At 59.4% G+C, this 19,757-nt stretch overlaps 1 protein-coding gene across 6 annotated transcripts; it reads right to left on the reverse strand.

Annotated features, from left to right (window-relative positions):
• Nucleotides 1-400: 400 nt before the first annotated feature.
• On the reverse strand, nucleotides 401-16,189 carry UBTF (upstream binding transcription factor). Of its 6 annotated transcripts, none has more exons than XM_045836205.1 (21): nucleotides 15,794-16,189; nucleotides 12,818-12,942; nucleotides 11,192-11,367; nucleotides 10,543-10,626; nucleotides 10,290-10,445; nucleotides 7,994-8,058; nucleotides 7,587-7,707; nucleotides 7,118-7,228; nucleotides 6,642-6,775; nucleotides 6,341-6,482; nucleotides 6,009-6,050; nucleotides 5,770-5,883; nucleotides 5,521-5,676; nucleotides 5,002-5,157; nucleotides 4,787-4,897; nucleotides 4,261-4,349; nucleotides 3,972-4,161; nucleotides 3,180-3,227; nucleotides 3,015-3,086; nucleotides 2,786-2,929; nucleotides 401-2,690 (listed from the first exon to the last, which is right to left on the reverse strand). In XM_045836205.1, exons 2-21 carry the CDS (start codon nucleotides 12,873-12,875, stop codon nucleotides 2,565-2,567), a joined length of 2,295 nt encoding a protein of 764 aa, XP_045692161.1. In that variant the 5' UTR covers nucleotides 12,876-12,942; nucleotides 15,794-16,189; the 3' UTR covers nucleotides 401-2,564. The 6 variants fall into 6 exon arrangements, with proteins under 6 accessions (XP_045692161.1, XP_045692160.1, XP_045692159.1 ...); XM_045836204.1 differs by lacking the exon at nucleotides 15,794-16,189 and adding an exon at nucleotides 15,344-15,677; XM_045836203.1 differs by lacking the exon at nucleotides 15,794-16,189 and adding an exon at nucleotides 14,058-14,495.
• Between the last annotated feature and the right edge of the window lie 3,568 nt (nucleotides 16,190-19,757).

A 19,757-nucleotide genomic window follows, 5' to 3' on the forward strand; every position in this document is an offset into this window, starting at 1 on the left:
CAAAGCCCATCAGACGTCTGGGTGGAGTGAGGAAAGTCACTCCTAACCGTGGGTGAGGCTGAGGACTCCAAGTAGGAGGGTTACCCCAGCTGCCCATTATAAGCCCCGTTACGACCATGGTGAAAGCCTGAACCTAATGGTTCATCACCCTCATTTCCCAGGGCCATGGCCGCTGGGAGTGAATATCATTTGTTTGTTCTCCTGCCAGTCCGCAGTGGTCTGACAACCCAGGGCAAACGCCCTGAAATGAGGAAGTACACGGACAGCAGTAGCACAGGGCAATAGGAAGGTAGGTTGCCTATGGAATCTTTAGGGAAGAGGAAGATGGTTCTAGAGAAAAGAGGCTTCAAGGGTGTTTCCACACTGAACATGATTCCAGTGACCACACAGCAGCCAGACCTTTGTTTTTCACTTTATTGTACAAAAAAAGGGAAAACAAAACTTCCACAGTTGGCTTTAAGCTTAGGCAGACACCTCTAAGCCACTCCCCCTCCCATGATACAAATTCAAGTTGTGGTTGTTGTTGAAACCTACAAAAACACTCCTTAAATATTAGAAAAAAAAGGGGGGGCGGGGCAGGAGTCCTCCCACCCCAGCCATCCCAACCCAGTGCCAAAATGCACTCAAGAGTGACCTCTTACAGCACCAACACCCCCATCCCCACAGCCCTGTTTGTACTGTAAGAATTGAATTTCAATTTTTAAAACGGGGAAAAAAAGCGCCCCCTTCAAAGTTGCTTTTAGATGAAAACACGTTCCACTAAAACACAACAGCTCAGGGGCATTCAAACAGGGCATGGGGTTCTTTGCAGGGGCTCTGGGTAAGAAATAGAACCTATGAAGCCCTGTGCCTAATTCCAGGATAGGGACAAAGGGAGGGCAGCGGGAGTGGGGAGTGTCCCTCCCGCGCTCCCCCAACCCCCAGCACCACATCCAAGGCAGAGTGTTGGCCTGCCTTTGGGAGCAGGATCTACCTCTCTTACCCCGACTCCTAGGCGGGTTTCCCACTCTTCCCCCATCTCTTGGCTTTCACTCAGACGGGGAAGGTGGAAAAGCACAGAGCCCCCATGAAATAGGTCAGTGACATGATTGGGAGGGGGAAAAAAAAAGCCAAAATTTAATCAAAAACAAAACAACAACAAAAAATTAAATCCACAAGACAAGGTGGCTTGGCTTAAAAGTCTAGGAATCAGGGTGCCAAAAATCTCAGGGCGGCTGGGAGGGATCACAGAGAGGGCTGCAAAAGCTGGTTTTGCAGCCCTCTCCCCCAGCTGTGGGTCTGGGGGGTGGAAGGGAGCAGACCTGAGAAATCAAAGGAAATGGGGGCAGGGGAGCTGGAGGATACTCAGGAAAGGCAGGAGGGGTAAGAGCTTGCAAGACATCTATCTCTTGAAGCCTAGGTTCTGAGCCTTGGGTGGCCAGGCGACCCCCCGCCCCCCGGATGAAAGTGGGAGGCCGTTCCCACCAAACACAAGCTTTCCGTTTCGCCTGGTCTGTCCCCCTCCCCGCAGTCCTACTGGATGTCGGAGACCAGCAGCAGCTCGGTCATATGGCCCCGGCAGAGGGAAACTGGTAGGAAGCATCAGAGTGGCTTTGGCACCTCCCCCCCCCAAATTGAATCAGAGATTAGGCAAAGCAGAGGATGTGGAGAAAGGGGCCATCCATCCCAGCCTTCCCAGCCTCAGCCTTCCCCACCAGGGTCAATGTCTCCCTGGCCCTCACCAACCCTTTTACCAGATTCACGGACTGACATGGGCTCCCCCCGTCTCTTGCACACACACACACTTATTCATATTCATGTGCCTTTGCACACATCCACAGGTGCACCCATGCTATGTACAGGACACGCGCGCGCACACACACACTTTTCCATACGTATCAAGTTTTTAAAAAGTCCCAAACCTATCCCCCTAAACCCTCCCTCTCCCAGAAATGACAACAGAGACGGCAGCCGAGATCGGTAGGAAACGTCTCGTTGACAGCTCAGAGCTTAAAAAAAAAATATATACACATATATAAAAAACACCTCTGCCCCTCCCCCCACGAGTGGGTCCAGGTAGCTCCTTCCTGCAGGGGGCAGGGGAGAGGGCTGCGGGGCAGTGCCTGTTTTCTCTTAGGCACCCGCCCTCCTTTCCCCATGTTTCCTGCCTCCAGTTCCAAGTAGGTATCCAGGCAGCAAGCCCCTCTGGGAAGGGAGGGGTCCTCCCCCAAGCTCCCACCCCCCCTTAGGTTGGGCTGCAGGGGTAGAGGGCCTCACTGAACTCTTTGGGACCCCCACCCCACTCCCAGGTCCATTGTCCATGCCGGAACCGCAAGTGCAGAAGGGGGGGGGGCGGTCCAGTCCAGTGGCGGCTCAGTCTGATGGTGGCACTCGCTGGAGGTCCCCAGGGCTGATGTCTCTGAGGCTGCAGAGTGTGGGCCTGGGCTCCTCCGGCCCCTCCCCCCACCGTATTTTGTTTAAAAAAGAAAGAAAGAAAGAAAAAAGTGGGGGAGGGCAGGGGACAGAACAAAGGGGAGAAACAAAGGCGGTCAGTTGGAGAGGAGAGCCCCGGGTGGGGCCGAGTCTCAGTTGGAGTCCGAGTCTGAGGTGTCCCCCGAGGAGGAGGAGCTGGAGCTGCTGCCCTCGGACTCGTTGTCTTCGTCCTCGTCATCGTCCTCGTCGTCATCCTCATCTTCATCATCCTCCTCGTTCTGGGGAGGGGGTGAGACATGCGCCATCACCGGGCGGCCCCACCCGGCCCGGCCCTCCCCTCCCCTCCCCTCCCGGTCTCGCCCGCCCGCCCCACCTCGTCTCCCTCCTCGCTCTCGTCCTCGCTGCTGGACTCCGAGGAGTCCCCGCCATCCTCCGACGAGTCCCCGTTCTCGTCGTCGTCGTCTTCTTCGTCCTCGTCCTCTTCGTCCTCATCCTCGTCCTCATCCTCCTCGGACTCCTGGGAGGGGCAGAGGGACATCAGGAGTCTGGGTCACACCCCTGCAGGCACCGAGGACCCCCGCCCCTCGGGAAGGACTCCTTACGGATTTGGACTGCAGGGTAGTCCGGCTGGACTTGGGGTTTGGGCCTCGCAGCTTGGTCATGCTCTTACGCTTCTGCAGGAGAGACGCAGACAGAGGGAGAGCCCGGGAGTGGCAGACGCACCCCATCACCCCTGACCCCCAGCGCCATCCTGCCCCCAGACTTACGTTGGAGATGTACTCTTTATAGGCTGCACGGTCTTGGGGAGACAGACTCTGGGGGAGACAAAGGAGGAGGTGAGGGCTGGAACACCACCCTAACTACTGCCGACCACAGGCCAGGCAGCGGGCCCAGCATTCATCACTGCCCGTTTTTATACCCTTTCTGGTCTCCCTCCACCTTGGGTCTCTGCAGAGAAACCCTGGCACCTGAGGACCACGCTCCACTATTTCTACTTAGGATGCCCTGAATTCTTCCTGCGTACCCTGTCACAAGACTTATTATTCATGTCCTCCCTATTATTTTACTCAAATCAAAACTCCACAGTCAGGGCCTTCCCCAACTCACGAAAGTCCCCATGACGACACCCCCTGCTCCAAAGCCAGGTGGCATCTGGAGCCACTGACGAGGCTGTCTGGGGCTCACCAAGCTTCTGGAATACCGAAAGCCTGCTACTTCCCTGGGTCATCAGCCGACCTGTCTGGATGGCTGGTGGAGGGACATAAGTGACTCCATTTTACAGATCTGACCGCTAAGCCAAGGCACAGAAGGGGGCCAAGGCAGAATCCAGGAGGGGTCCCTCGGTCCCAAATGGGAAGGAAAAGGCACTCTGATTTGGGTATTTCGACTTAACTAGCTGTATAGCCCTAGATAAGTTACTTAACCTCCCCTGAACCTTGGTCCCCTTGTCTTTGATAGAAACCGTCACCCTTCAGGATTGTTGAGACACTGAGTGTAACCATGAATACGGACCAGCCAGCGTGACGCCTCCCCCTTCCCGGGGTTCCCTGCCGTCTCACCTTGACCCAGAGGTCCAGGTGCACTTTGTACTGCTTCTGCTGCTCCTCGGCCAGCTTTTTGTAGTGCTCCTTCTGGCTCTGGGAGATGCGCTGCCAGCGGCTGCCGATCTCCACCATGCGCTCCTTCAGTGGCAGGTGGTTCAGCTCCCCGTTGGACAGCAGCTCCTGGGAGAACTTCTGGTAACCGTTCCTGGGAGGCGGGGGTGGTACCGGGGGGCGCGGTCAGGATCCCATCCAAGCAGCCCTCGTGCCCTCCCCTCCTCACCCCCAGGGTGGGCTCCAGACTCACATGGGAGGCTTCTTGGGTTCTCCCTGGAACTTCATCTTCTTGGATGAGTTCGCAGCAGCTGGGGGTGCCCGCATCTCACTCAGCTCTCTCTGTGGGGAAAGCCGGGATGGTCACACCCACCCTGTCTCCACCTCCCAACATGCTCCCCAGCTCGCCCCACGCTGTCACTGCCTCAGCGGGCCCTCTGTTCACGTGCCAGGGAGGAGGAGGAGGACAACGAGCCAGGGAGCAACTTCTCCACAATTCACACCTGTGTCGGGCACTGCCATTCGAAAGTGCCTTCACGGTTACAAACGTCACGTCCACTTGCTGACGTGTGACTGAGGCTCACAGAGGGATGTCAGGAGACTTTTTCTGGGTCACACAGCCAAGGCTGGGACTTCCGGCTCCAAGCCCCATGCAGGGAAGAAAGCCGCACACCCACGAGGGGGCTCCCAAGTTTTAAGTGGAGGAAGCTGGCCCCAGCTCCGCCCCGCCCCGCCCTGCCCCGCCCCACTGCACCACACTAACCAGCAGCCCGTCCCACCTCGTATCGTTTTTGGTCTTCAGCCGCCTTCTTAATCCACATGAGTTTCTCCTTCTTTTCCATGTTGTTCCAGGTCATCTCCATGGCTTTCAAGGCCTTCCCCCGATCATTCTGGGAAGAGACGGGGGTGTCAGCCGTGGGAGGAGCGTCACGTGGGGCCGGAGAAGGCCCGTGTGGACGGGCTGCGGAACCACCCCTTTCCCACTCCCCACTACCTTAAAGCGGGCCAGGTAGTCACCGATGACGCTCTGTTGCCAGATCTCCTCCGCTCTCTTGGGTGACTCAGGAAGTTTGCCCCGTTCCTCGCGCTCCCCGCCCGGCTTCCTCTCCGACTGAGCCTTCAACGCGGCTTCCCGGGCCTTGTACTTGGCCTGCAGACATGGCACCAGGCGTCAGCCTCCCGGCCACCCCCAGGGGGCGCGCGTTCCCCATCCAGCCGTTGAAGGCTCCCCACCGCTGCGAGGGTGGGAAGAGCGGAGCAGAGCCGGCTGGTGCAAGACTCCTCCGGCCCCAGGCGCAGCCCCGCCCACCCGCGCTGCTCCCCAGGGAGCCAACAGCCCTCAGCTGGCTGACAGCTTCCCGCCTTCCGGCTTGCTGGGCTCCCAGCCCCAGCATCTGAGCCCAGGCACCAGCGTGGCCCACACAGGGCAGGGGTGGAGGTGCGGCCAGCCCTTTGGGAAGCAGCGGCCCACAGCTCAGACGCGCAGCCAGGACCCCGGTCTGGCCAGCCTGACCTTCTTCTTCTCTGACAAGTCGTTCCACATGCGCGCCAGCAGGCGGGTCAGCTCGCTTTCCGAGAGCTCTGGCCGTTCCTCCTGCAGCTGCCGCCGCTTCTCCTCGGAGAAGATGAACATGGCTGACACCGGCCTCTTCGGCTTCTCTGAGCTGCCCTGTAGAAGTGCAGGAGAGGTCAGAGCCCTCCGAGTGTCGACAGGGAGCCCGCCTTCCCCAGCCCCACCGGCTCAGGGGTGCTCCCTGCCCACCTTGCCCCCTTCCTGGGAGGGCTTCTTGGAGGCTGGGCTGGTGGTTTGCTTCTTGTTGATGTTCAACATCTTTTCTTCCCCCAAGACCCGCTGCTGCTCCTCCTCTGGCAAGCTCTGGCGGGGGGAGAAGAGGCGGCATGGGGCTGCAGGCCGGGCCCCAGGCTGCTCTCAGGCTGTCCTAAGGGCCCTGCCACCAATCCCGAGGCTTCCTCGCTCTGCCCACTGCCTCACCCACTCACCTCCAGAAAACGGAGCAGTTCCACCTCATAATCTTTCTTTTTCTGGGGGAAGGAAGGGGAGTCAGGGTCAGTCAGGGGGCAGGCGCATTGGAGCCCCCTGTGCTCGGGGACGGGAGCCCCCAGCAAGCCTTCGGGAGCCAGGCCAGGGGCCCGTCTCCCCCCACGGATGGCCGGCAGAAGGCCTACGTTTTATCTGCTGATTTACCCAGACGTTGGACCCAGCACGACACTGCACTCGAAGGAGATGCCCAAGGGGCCAGATCTCGTGCTCCAGTCCCCCGAGGGTCTCCAGCGGCCCTCCCTCTCCAGGGGTAGTTCCCGCCACAGCTCACCTGGTCGCACTTCTTGTGGTAGGCGTCCTTCTCCTTCTGGGAGAGCAGCTTCCACTGCTGGCTGCACAGCACCATGCGCTCCGTGCTGGGCACGTCCTTCATGTTGGCCATCAGCTCCGCGCAGTACAGCGAATAGCTGTTCCTATCAGGACCGCAGAAACGGGAGAGCATCCCCGTGAGTGACAGGGTGGCCCAGGGCGGCAGCCTCCTCACTCCCAGCGCCTGGGCCGAGGTCCCTCACCAGCCGGCTCTCCTCCTGCCCACTCGCCCGCCCGCCCACCCACCCCAAGGCAGCGCTCACGGAGGTGGCTTGGTGGGTCGCCCATCAAACTTGTCCTTGAGCTGGCGTTCGGCCTTGGTGAGGGTGGACTTGGTGATGCCCTCCTCACTGATGTTCAGCTCGGGGTGCTTCTGGATATAGTCACGCATAATCTCCTGCAGAGTGAGGTGGGGGGACGGAGGGCAACGGGGTGTGGGGTTAGCCGGGGCCAGGAAGGGGGGAGAGCCGCTGGGAAGGGGAGGCAGGGAGCGAAGCTGGGGGGTGGCCGTGTGTCTGCTGTGTCACACGAGAAGTGCCCTGCCCTGCCCTAGCCTGAGATCTCCTGGTGGGGGAGGGGGGACACGGGAGAGGTAGGGGCAGAGGTGAGGGGCCCAAAAGGCCCCTGCCTCAGTGGAGGGATGGGGGGTGACTGCCTCCTGCGGAGTGCGGAGGCCACCGAGTCAGAGGGCAGAGGCTCATGAAGAGCCGGATGGGGAGGAGCGCAGCGGAAGCCTAACCTCGTACTCCTTCCGCTGCTCCAGGGCCTTATGAATCCATTTCAGCCTCTTTTTGTCCGAGAGCTGAGACCACTGCTTCCCCAGGGAGTCCTTCACCTCCTTCGTAGTGGCCTGCAAACCAAAAGCCGTCAGACACACACAGGCAGCCAGGAGCAGGGGGAAGGGAGGGGTTGGGGGGTGGGGGGGCACAGAGGCCCCCGCCCCCTCAGGCCACAGGAGGTCACAGGAGTGTCCCCCACAGGCCAGGAGGGGAAGGCAGAGAGGCGGGGGGTCCCGCCTGGGTGCAAGGGCAGGCTCAGACACACACACGCACGCACACGCTTGCACGCCAGCTGGCCCAGGCCCTGTCCATGCAGCCCACCCCTGGGGAGGGGCCTCCTCTCCTGCTCCATGCCCAGCCGACCTGATGCGGCTCCCCCCTTGCCCCCGCCATGTGCCCTCTGCCCCCGCCCCTTGGCCAGGCACTCACATCTGGCCGAACTTTGAGATACACCTTCTTCTCGTGGGTGTACCACAGCTGCTGGGGGGTTTTGGGCTTCTCGGGGATGTCAGACTTCTTCGCATTCTGGATTAAATCGGGGTGATCCTCCCTAGCCAGGGTGTGAGGAGCGACAGTCAGCAGGCGGTGGAGAGCCTGTCAGGGCAGACCCAGCTAGCTGCCCCACCCGCCAAGGCTCCTGGGCCCGTCAGCTGGGGACTAGTGGGACAGCGGTTGCCTGACTGTCCCTGCCCTTGAGCCCGGCCCACTAGGGCTTACACATGACCCATCCACCTGCCATGCCTCACAGATGGCCGTGCCTCACGGCTCCGGTCGGTGCTACCCTGTCCTGCCACACCCAGTGCCCTGTGGCCCTCCGCTGGGCTCCACTGCCTTACCTGAACCGGGCCAGGTTTCGCTCGAACTCCTGTTTCTCCCTCTGGAAGTCCTGAATATATTTCATCTGGGGGGAGGAGGGGATGGGGTCACCAACAACCCAAGGCTGGAGCTACGAAAGCCACCGTGTCCTCCTTGCTAGCTACTCTGCCTCCCAGTTGGTGACATGGACGGACGGAAGATGGCGCAGGCACACGCTAGGGAGGCTGGCCTGCCTTCCAGTGGGTGGGGCTCGACAGTGACTCAGGTTAGCGGGAGCTCCAGGAGTCTCCCAAAACACATCCTACGTCCTATTCCCACCTTTTAAGATAGGAAGAGAGTCCTAGAGTGGGGACGTGACATTACCCAGCCACACAGGACACAGTGACAGGGCTGGGACTCCCCCTAGACCTCGCAACTCTCTCCATGAAGAGTCAGGAGGCGCAGGACTGGCCCCCATCGCCCCCTCCTCCGATGTCTGTGGCAGGTGATATCGGCCTGCCCCCTAAGAGGTGGCCCACAGAGCCGGGGACAGGCCGAGTCCTGCCTCCAAGGCATGACTGGGGTATTAAAGGGACCCCACAGTGAATTCTTCCAATGCAAGTCATATCTTAATGGCTGTCTCCTGAAGTGTGACATTCCCCCCATTTACTACGTCCGGGTCCCCGGCTGTCCTTCAAAATTCTGACACCAGCCCCCTTCACTCCTCAGCTATCCCTTCCCCTCTGCCCCTTCCATTCGTCTGGTTCTTCCCTGCGATCACCGCCTGACTGCTCCCTGCATCTCTCCTACCTCTTCCCAGCCTCTCCGCTTCCTGCCCAGTGTCTTTTCCTTCCTCACCCACCGCCCGCCCCAACTCGCGCACAGCACCCGCCTCTCCTTTCTGCCTGTTCCCAGATTCACGGGCAGCCCTGGAAGGGGCCAGGGGCTCGCGGTGATGGAGCCCAACCCCTGCCTCTCACAGAAGAGACACCGGCGCAGGGAGAAAGGCCCCCTTTCCCCTGAGGGTCCCGCAGAAAACTGAGAGCGGAGCTCAGCCTGCTCAGCCCCAGCCCCCCTTGCACACACCACTGCCCTTGGAGCTGAAAGGCACCGCAGGGCGCAGGCTCAGCCTCCACACCTCCTCAGTGCGATCAGACCGGGCCAGAGCAGGTGACTTACCGAAGGTCACGGTGACTGGGTGGGAGTCACGACAGGCCCAAGTCTCACGTCCCCTAAGCCAACACTCCGCCTACCCTACCACAGTTCCTTATGCCCCTCCCTGGTCCTCAACTCTCTGCCTCTCCCCCCCATCCCATGGGTGACTGGGTGTCATCTGTATATTCAGTTCTTCGATATCCTCATTAAAGGGTCAGAGTAGCTCCAGCAATTCAGGCTCCTGCTCGGCTTGGGCAGCAGTTGCAGACGCCTGGTTTTAACCCAGCTGAGCCTGCAACCAGGGTGCACCATCCACGCCAAGGGCCACTCACAGGGCAGCGGCTGGCGCCACCCCCAGAGAACCGGCTGTAGACAACTCTGTTGTCTCATTCCTTCTGTGGTCCCTCATCGCCTCTCCCTGGCTCCACGTCCGCCACTTAGCATCTCGTCCTTGTGTCCATCTCACTCCCTACCCCATCTCCCTTGAGTCCCAGCTGCAGGCTCCTCCAGGGCTCTGCTGCCTATCTCTTTGAGGGACTGCTGGACCTCACTGTACTTGACTATCCGTCCCTGCCTGGGAGGTCAGGGCAACCTCCGAGCGAGGTTAACAGCCTCCAAAGGTCTGAAATAGCATGAGGCCGCCAGGGATGATGTGTATCCTCGGGCGCACATGTGCACAGGGAAGGAAGCCCACCTAAACTGAACGTAAACGTAGCAGTGAGAAGAGCACTGGATAGGGAGTCCAGAGCCATTACACCCGGGGTCCTGCTCTGGCATGATTAGTTGTGGGACCCGAGACAAGATACCCTCCTGCACCCCAGTTCCTTGCTCACAAAATTGGGATACCCTGTTCTCCTGGGGTTGCCTTTACGCTGCGCAGGCCTCACAGTGAGGTCGCGTCCATGGGGGCGGGGCTGTATAAAAGAACCCTGAGGGCTGTGGTTGGTCCCAGCACCTGCTGGCCTCAGCCTGGGCTCCACCTGGGACAGTGCCTGTATTTGACGGTGTGCAGACCTGGGAGTGTGGCTGCCCCAGACCCTACTCCGCTCTGCTGACCCACTCACGTCCCTGCTGCCAAGTCCCTCCGTCCGAGCCCCCTCCCCTGCCCCCAAGAGCTGACCCACACGACGCCAGCTGCTCCCAGCCTTCCCCTCCCCCCACCTGAAGCCCCCCTCCCCCCACCTTCTTCTTCTCGGGGAGTTCCTTGTATTTCTTGGACAGAATCTTGGTCAGGTCCAGGTTGCTCATCTCAGGGTGAAGTTTCGCATACTTGGCCCGCTTCTCCATGAAGAAGCGGAAATAAGGGGTCAGGGGCTTCTTTGGGAAGTCCGGGTGTTTCTGGAAGGAGGGGCAAGGATACGGTAAAGGTCAAACGGCATCCATTCTTTGGACTGGTCCTCTCCTGCCCCGCGTGCTCCTCCTCCTGGAAACTCACCTTGAGTTTTTTGCCTTTGTACGGATTTTTGACATGTTCCTGAGCATCGAGGATCAATTCTGTCAATGTGCGGAACTTTCGCACCTGGAGGGAGAAGGGAGGTGAGCGAAAGGGAAAGTTCAGGACAGGGGACACGACCTGGGAGCAGACCCCCACTTGCCAACGGGTCTCCTCGACTTCCCACTAGACTGAATGTGTTGGAAGAGGAGGGTAGAGGCCAACAGCCACACCCCTGAGGGAGCCCCCGACATCCGGGCGGACGCCCAGCCGCTGGCCCGCGCCTACTGCAGAGGCCCAGGCAGCCAGACACACCAAAGGACGGCAGCAGGGTGACCCCCTGACCTCAATGTGGTTGTCCATGCCAGCACCTCATTCAATCCCCAGAACAGCTCAGGCGACAGGAGCTCCAAGATGGTAAGGGTTCAAGGCCACAGAGCTAGAAAGTGGCAGAACTGAGAACTCTAGGCCAGTGCTGTCAACCGTGCCACCTCCAAAAATGCACAAAAGCGACCACATGAGCACCTCGCCCGGGCTCTTTCTTCCTGTTTATAGACTTCTGTTTCATCTCCCCCACCAGGAAGGTTAAGACAGGGGTCCGTGGAGAGGTGAGTTCCTAAGTGTCAGGAAGGGAGGGGGGGATGCCAGTTACCTCGTTAGAAATCTCCACCCATTTGAGCTTGCACATGTCTCCAGAAAAGTCTTTAAATGCTACTTTTTCCCAGTCCATGTGTGACTCAGTGGTTTTGAACTTGGAGCTATCATTGGACGGCAGGTTGTTCTTCATGCATTCGAGCAAAGTCAGCATGTCTTCCTGGGACCAGCGGTCTGGGGACGGGTAAGAAAGGCGATCGTGCCTGGCTCTTTCTACCCCTCCGCCTGTTCCCCAGTCCCTCTGTGCTTAACCCTTCCTCCCCAGAGCACCCCACTCCCTGGTTACTTCCCACCTAAAGACACAACGAAACACGGCCTAAGCCTAAGGAGAAACGGTGGCCTTATGAATCATGGCAGGGTCTGCAGCCTGGACAGTACCGTACCTAGAAAGCCAGGGTTGACTGTGAGGTGCTATTTACTGCAGGGAAGGGGAGGAAATGAAGCTTCTGTGATTTGGAGCCCTGTGGGAAGGCAGCTAGCTTATCAGGGAAGGGCGGGAAGCACGGAGGCAACATTTCTAAATGTGTCGCCAAGTTCAAGCCTAAGTTGGAGGTAGATACCCTAAGTGTTCAACAACTGAGGATGGGTTGTGGGCTGTAAGGAGAACCAAGGTAGATGCTGCTCTCCAGCACAGCTGAAAGCTAAACTAACATTACAGACATGGGTGTTCCAGCTCTCTCCTGGCCCCTTGAGGAAGACCAGAGGAGCATTTGGGGCATGGAAGTAAAATTTAATAGAAATGGTTCTTTCATTTCTGTACAGGAAAGCTGCAAGGCTAGGCAGGTGGGCAAAAGCTCTCAGGGCCCGGCTCCAGGGAGAACCTCCAGAATTCTGAGTTGTCTTCTCAGCCCGATTCCCCATCCAAACAACAAAAAAGGTGGCCTGGACCAGCTCCTTCCAGCCACGGAAACACAGCTCCAGTGAGGAGTCTCTGGAGGGCGACTAGCCCGGAAGGGGAGCCGAGAGAACAGCTCTCCAAGGCCAGCAGTCAGAAGGGCTCCTCATTTGCATTTATATCTGGTAACCTGGGCCAGGGTTTCCGTAGGGCAGGTCACAGAAACCCATAATCCTCTCTTTTCAATGGCCCACAGGCCTTGCCAGATGCTCTGCTTCATCCTACTCCTGCCCGCATCCTCTCTGGATCCCTGCTGGGTGGCGTGGGGTCTAGTTATGTACAAAACTCCTTTGGCTTGTGATCCCAAACCACCGATAAACACTTTCCAACTATCTCACCAAAAACCTTGTCCTCTTAGTAATAAAAACCTCTGAAAATCCTTCTCAACCCATCTCTTCTGCTTCCTCCACATTTCTCATCCTTCCTCCCATTGCAGGACACTGGGGGAGGAGACACCCGGGGGGGGCTGACTGGGAACCTCAGAAAGAAGGCTTGTAGGGGCCTCCTCTCTCTCTCTCTCATGCAGTGGGGAATGGAACGTGAAAACTACAAGGCCTAATAATTTGGATCGAGCCAACCCCCCAGTGTGAGGGATGCTTGATTCTTAAAGGCACCCTCCCCCAGAGAATGCAGACTGGAGAAAACCCTTTAGAAGGGGAGTGGGTCCTGCAGACAGCCATGTGGGAAAGCAAATTTAAGTTAAAGAGGGCTGAGGGTGGGGGCTCCTACCTTGGCCTTTGGGGGCGGCCATTTCCAGGTCTGTGGGGCAGTCAGCTTCTCCGTTCATTCTCCACCCGTCCAGCCACTTCCTCGTTCACGCTGGCCGGGACACCCGGGTTCAAAGCCACCTCACCCTTTAGAAGAGATACCAGTCTCTACTCAGGCAGGCAGGGAGGTGAAAGACTTTCTATTCCTCCCCCCCAGAGGGGAGGGGGCAAAAGTCCCCACTCGCAGAGAGACCCTGTCAGGACCCTAGTAGGTTTCATAGGAGGGTGGGTGTGAAAGAACTCTCCTCCTTTTCCTTCTAACCCCTTCCCCCAGGCCCTTGCAGCCCGGCTTGGCGGCTTGCGCCCTCCCCTGCCCACGCGAGAGACTGCTCCCAGCTACCGCGTGCAGCTAGCGCCCGCCCTCCACTCTCCTTCCCCCACCCCAGCCAAAAACCTCCTCCTCCCCTTTGCGCCCGCCTGGGGGAGGCCCCAGGCTAGAGGGCGGGGGAGGAGGAAGGGCGGGTAAAGGGCGCGCGCCGCCGCGGAAGCGGGCACGCGCCGCAGTCTCCTCCTCCCGCCTCCCCCCGCGGCCGGTTCCCCCCGCCTCCGCAACCCGGCGGGGACCCGGACGCAGCGCAGCCGCCGCCGGCCTCGGAGTGCAGCGGCCGCACCGCCCCCGGGGACCGGATCCGGATTCCCGCCGCCCCCCCCTTCGGGCTCCTGACGCCGTCCCTGCCCGGCTGGGCAGGCAAGCAGCCGGAGAAAAGCGGCCTGCCCCCCGCCCCCGAGCCACCCACCCCGGCCAGAGGGGCCGCCACCGCCCAGCCACCCCGACGCGCAAGGAGGAACCCGGCGCAGAGGCGCGACCACGGCGGGAACCGCCGCCTCCTCCCCCAAGCTTGCGGCCCAGCCCCGCCGGCGCCCCCGCCCCGGCCTCCGGGGAGCGGAGCCAAGGAGAGGGCGGGAGGACGGCGGCCCGGAGGCGGGGGCGCAGCGCTCACCGGCCCCGCCGCCCCCTCCGGCAGCCGGCGAGAACTGCGCCTGCCGGCTCGGAGAAGCGCGGCCTCCTCCGATCGCGGCCCGGGCTCGGCTCGGGCCTCGCTTCCTGCCCTCCCCTCCCCCGGTTCTCAGCGTCCTCTCCAGTGCCCTGGTCCTCCCCCGCCCAGTCCTCGGCCCGGAGGTCGCTCCGGGCATCCACCTCATCCGCTGTTCGCTCCCCGCTGCCCGGCCCTGATCGCGGATGCGTCCCAAGCCGCGGTTACCCGGCGCAGCGCGGCGTCCGGGCTTCCCGCTCCGGCGGCTCCCTCCCCGGTTCTGAGCGGCGGCGCCCTCCCCCGCTCGGCCGGGCACAGCCGCAGCTCCCTCCCGCGGTGGCAGCGGCTCCTCCTCCGGGCGCGGCGGCGGCGCTGGGGCGGCGGCTGCTGCTGCTGCTGTGGCGGCGGCTGTGGCTGCTGCCTGCTGCTCCTCGCGGCGAAAAGCACAAAGCACAGCGCCCTCCGCCTGCAGGCAGCCCGCCCGCCGCCCGCCCGCCGGCCCCGGCCTCAGTTCGCACACCCCCCGCCGCCGCCGCAGCCTCCGCCGCCGGAGCGGGGAGGAGGAGGGAGGAGGAGGAGCGGGAGGGGGGCGGGAGAAGCGGGGCAGCGAGCGCGTCCTTCCCCGTGGAGCGCACACCGACCCCCGGGGAGCGAGCGCCAGCCCGCCCGCCTCGCCGGCTCCGCTCCCTCCCACAGCCTGCCCGGGCGGGCTCCGCGGGGGGCAGTTGGGAGGAGGGGCGGGAGCTGGGGGGACCCGGGCGGCCGAGGCGGAGGGAAGGAAGGAGGGGAGGGGTGGTGGTGGTGGTGGCGGCGGCTGCTGCTGCCGCCGCCGCCGGGGAGGGGGGGCCGAGGCAGGGAGACACGCAGCCGCCCGGATGGCGGAGCTCGGAGCCGGGGCGGGCGCGGAGAGCTACCTCGCCAGACCCGCGGGAGAACTGGCATGCTTGGCCGGCAAGGGAGGCATGCCGCGAGGTGCGGCCGCAGAGAGGGTGCCTGGAGGGCCCCCCGGCGGCCGGAGAGGCTTAGGGGGTGCCCGGGGCTCTCCCCCAAGTCCTCCCAGCTCAGATTCTGGCTTCCACGCCAGCCCTCGTCCGCTCCCTTCTCCTGCCTCCCGGAGCGGGCAGTCCGCGCCCACCCTCACCCCCGGAGCGTGGCCACCAGCTTGGGGCGCACGCATGCCAATCGCGGCGCCAGGCTTCGGCGCTTTCCTCGCGGTTCCCTCTCTGCCGAGCAACGCACACCCGAAACTTTATTTTTAAAAAAAAACCACCAACCAAAACCCTAAAAAATGCTCTTCCTGTAAATTAAAAGGAAAAAAAAAAAAACCTCCTTTGCTTCTTACACCCTACAAAGGGCGAGGAAAAGACGGGCTCCGGCAGAGGAGCCTCTCTGGGAGCCGGTTCAATCCAGCCCGGCATGTCTCCCCAGGCCTGCCCGGGCGCATGGAGATCGGCGCCGCTGCCACTCGCAGTAACCCCTCTCCCCCGAAATCCACGGCACCGGGGTTCACTTACCGAGCGTGTGAATGAGAGCGCGGGCCAGGGGCACCTAGGGGTGCGGCAGGCCGAAGAGCCGAGCCGCAGCTCCCCCGCAGCCGATGCTGGGGCAGCGAGTTGCCAGACAAAGCCCGAGATGGCGAAGCGGAGCGACGGCTAATGGCGAGCCCCACGCGCCGCGCTCCGCCCGCCCCGCTCCGCCCGCCCGCCCGCCTCGGCGCAGCGCGGCGCCGCTCCGAGCGCTCGACCGTCAGAACCGCCTCGGCGCCACCGCCTCCCGGGCCACCCTGGCCTCGCCTGGCCCCTCCGCCTCCTCCGAGAGGCTCAGCCTCACCCTTTCCCTCCCACCGCGCTGGGGGCCGCACGAAAATAAAAAGAAAAATGCTTTTCTTTTCCTTTTTTTTTTTTTCTTTTGGCAGGGCGGGCGTGTTGAGACTTTTGGGTTTTTTGCCCCCAGCTCGCACTCACCTGCGGAGCCGTCGGGAGGGCTGGGGGTGGGGGCTCGCGGGGCTGGAGCCGGCGAGCGCGGGTTGAAAGCTAGCCAAGCTCTGCAGCGCCCGACCCGGGCGTATACGCCGCCGCCAGTCCCCGCAGAGAAATCGTCCTCCTACCCCCGCCTCCATCGCTCTGCGTTTCTCTTCCAATCAGCCGGTCGCTTGGCGGCTCCTCCATTCTCCGGCCAAGCCCGCTGCCTAGAGCGAGCTCCACTCCATCTGCTCGCCCAGCTCCTCGCTCCCCCGCCGGGGCTGACGAGGCGATGTGGGGCCGGAGGGGGATTTGCGAGGGAACCTGCCTGCTTCCCGCTCCCATTGCTCCCTCCCCGCTGCCTCCTGCCTCCTGCTTCTCTCCTGCGTCTTTCCAACTCTCCCCTGTCGCCACTGGTGTGTGTCTGAGTGTGTGCGCGTTTTTTTTTTTTTTATTGCTCTTTGCTTTTGCAACCCTGAAGCCAAAGCGGGGGGGTGGGGGAGGAGAGCAAAGGGAGGGGGGTGTTACAAAAAGAAAAAAAGAAAGAAAGAAGCTCTTAGATTCGCAACACATGGAAAAACCGGGGGAGCACCCCGCTTCGTCCGATCTCGGTGCCCGGGAGGGCCTTCCGGGTTTGGGAGCGGGCCTGTCGTCGTCCTCGGTGCCCCTAACCTCCGCCGGGTGTAGGATCCGAGGAGTCCGAGCAAAAAGTTCTCCCCCTGAGCCGTATGAAGGGGTGTCAGAGTGGGAGTTGGGATTTCTCGAGAAGCGGCAGCCATCCCTCGTACCCAGGCTTCGTTAGCTGGGCCGGGGTAGGGGTGGAGAGCAAAATCCCGGTGGGTTTTCGGAAGGGGCTTCCCTTGGCGGGCGAAGTCGGAGTCAGGAGACCAGGCTTCGCACATCTCCCCCTCGGTCTCTGCCTCCGGTCCCCTTCCAGCTCCCCCTTTAATTTTTTTTTTTTCTCTCTCCTTTAATCTAATTTCTTCCAACTCCACCTTTGTTGTTAACCGGCGTCACGCGGGGATCAGCCAATCCCCGTCACGCAATCAGCTTGTCAAAAAGGCTTGGCCAGCCCTGGGAAAGCAGGCCACGGACGCGGCCCCCACCTCGTCCTTCACCCCACCCCGACCGGTGGCGGGGAGCCTTGAGGGGAGCCTGGCACCCCGGCCTCTCCGCCCAAGCTGCAGCGGAGCAGGCTTCGCGTAGGCCTCCCGCACTCCAGCGTCCTGCGGGCCGGGTATCGAAAGCCCTGGGCGGGGTCCACGATCCACCCGCCCACTGCCGTCGGCTGTGGTAGTCTCAGGCTCTCCGGTGGAGAGGAAGGTTTATCGGGACGCAGGGAGCCAGGAGACAGCCTAAAGAACGCCTTCTCCAAACAGGCGCGCCTGCGGTTTCGGCCGTCGCTCCGGGGGCAGCCATTGCTCCCGCTCCCAGGCCGCCGGCCTCCCACACCAGCACGGCTCCTGCCCACATCTCCGCCAGCTGGGTCACCGGCCCCTTTGACTCTCCCCTGTCGCACAGCTTTCTCCATGCTCACAAAACCGCCTCGCTGCTGTTGTAATTCCTCTGGTCTCCTGGGAGAGATGAGATTCCTTTCCCAGGACTTGCACAGCTCACATCTGCCACGTTTCACAAACGGAGAAAAACCCTGTCAAGATCCAGTGTGTCCAGATTTTTCAGTGGGCCGGGCCTGTAGGAGAGGCGGATTTACCTTAATGCTAATGCAGCTCATTTGCAGGGTGCTCCAAGGCCCTGTACTTACTTTTGACTCATCGTTCCGTATTTTTGTTAGCTACTCGCCCCCCCCCGCCCCAGGCCTGGATTTTTTTTTTTTTTTTAAACAAGTTTCAGCCCCAGAAACCCAGTTCTGCTCTTGGAACGTACAGGATGTAGGAACAGGCCATCTCATGGGGACTATCTTGTTTTGACTGGGAAACAACAAAAGATTCGAAATGAGAAGTCCCAGCTTCCCAGCGTCCCAGCGTCCCAGCTTCCCCTCCTTGCTAGTAGTGTGTGAGTTTTGATCAAGTCCCGTAACCTCACCTGATTCCAGTTTCCTTTTCTGTCAGACTAGAAGAGCAATACCACGTTCTTTGCTTTCCTCACCAGGGTTGGAGGGTCAAGCGAAATGATACATGAAAAACTGTAAAAGTCTTCACAATGTCACTTGCCACAATTACAGGGGGAGAAACTTTGACCCCAAGACATGTTCAAGTCTTCCACACACAGATCTGGAGTCCAGGTGTCCTGGCTTCTGGCCCTGAACTTCTTGGCCGGGCCAAAGGGCCTTTCGGTAAAGCCCTTTGGCATAAAACAGGATGAACATGAAGCATAAGAATGATTATTATTGACTTTTCATTCCTTGGGCAGCAAAAATCATGGCTGGCACTCTTCCCACTTGGAAACCCATTGGCTTGTTTTACATCTATTGTGTCTCTGGAGAGGTCAGAAGTCTAGGACTTGGGCTCTGGGCCAGAGCATGAGGGAATATGCCCTTGGTCCTTTTTCTTTGCCTCCTCTCCCAGTTCATTCTTCCCCGCCTTCGAGTTTTCTGCCCTGTGCCTTGCTTGGAGCAGAGCCTCAGCATTCCACAGCCCCAGCTCCGGCTGGTGACAAGGCATAATCCTAGGTACGGGCTCTCAGCCTTTCCCTGGGTTGCCAGTATTCCGGCACCAGCTCACATAAAACCCCTGGTGTGCCTGGAATGCGTTAACCAAAGTGTCTTTTCCATTGTTCGTGGAGTAATTTAAGATGGTGTACAGCCGAACATATTATTTTCAAAGTTATGTATTTTAATGTGTTTGGAAATGTTCTGTTTTTATTTTTTATTTTTAAGAATTTATTTATTGATTTTTAGAGAGAAGGGGAAGGGAAGGAGAAAGAGAGGGAAACATCAATGTGTGGTTGCCTCTCACGCATGCCCCCACCAGGGACCCGGCCTGCAACTCAGGCATGTGCACTGAATGGGACTAGAGCCGGTGACCCTTTGGTTCACAGGCCCTCGCTCAGTCCACTGAGCTACACCAGCCAGGGCTGAAATGTCCTATTTTTAAATTTTTATTTAAGATAGTGACATAAAGACTTCTTGTTGTCTCTTTATTTGGGGGGTAGGGGAAGCTACTGTCTCTTAATTATTTGTATTTTTTTTAAATTGAGGTACCGGTATTCAGATGTAGATATAGGTAAATAAGTATACACATCTTAAGTGTACAGCTTGATGAATTAACATACGTGTCATTCATGTATTTATAATGTAACCACCACCTGATCAAGATATTGAACACTTCTAGCATCTAGCAAGCTTGATGCAAAGTCAATATTCCCCTCCAAATGTCATCAGTATTCAGAGCTCATTTGCCATAAAGAAGTTTAGCTTGTTTTTGCTGTTCATGTGCATAGAATCACACTGTGTATACTCTTACATCTGACCTCTCACTCAACATTATGTCTGAGACATCATGTTACATCTAGTTCATTCTTTTTCATTGCTATGTAGTATTCCATTGTATAAGTATACCACTATTTATGCTTTCTATTGCTTTTTTCAGTGTTCACATTTTTAATATATTTTCAGTGTTCACATTTTTAATATATTTTATTTATTTTTAGAGAAAGGGAGGGAGAGAAACATCAATGTGTGGTTGCCTCTCGCACACCCCTAACTGGGGACCTGGCCCACAACCCAGGCATGTGTCCTGACTGAGAATCGAACTGGCAACCCTTTGGTTCACAGGCCGGCACTCAATCCACTGAGCCACACCAGCCTGGGCCCAGTGTTCACATTTTTATTGAGTGGTATAAAATATATGTGTCTGACATTGTTACTTTCTTTTATTAAAAAAATACTGTATTTATTTTTATACAGAGGGCAAGGGAGGGAGAAGGACAGGGAGAGAAACAGCAATGTGTGGTTGTCTGTCATGCGCCCCCTACTGGGGACCTGGTCCTCACCTAGGCAAGTTCCCTG

Source organism: Phyllostomus hastatus, unplaced genomic scaffold (genome assembly GCF_019186645.2).
Source record: "Phyllostomus hastatus isolate PE091 unplaced genomic scaffold, TTU_PhHast_1.1 phas_contig_210, whole genome shotgun sequence".
Taxonomy (NCBI): Eukaryota; Metazoa; Chordata; class Mammalia; order Chiroptera; family Phyllostomidae; genus Phyllostomus; species Phyllostomus hastatus.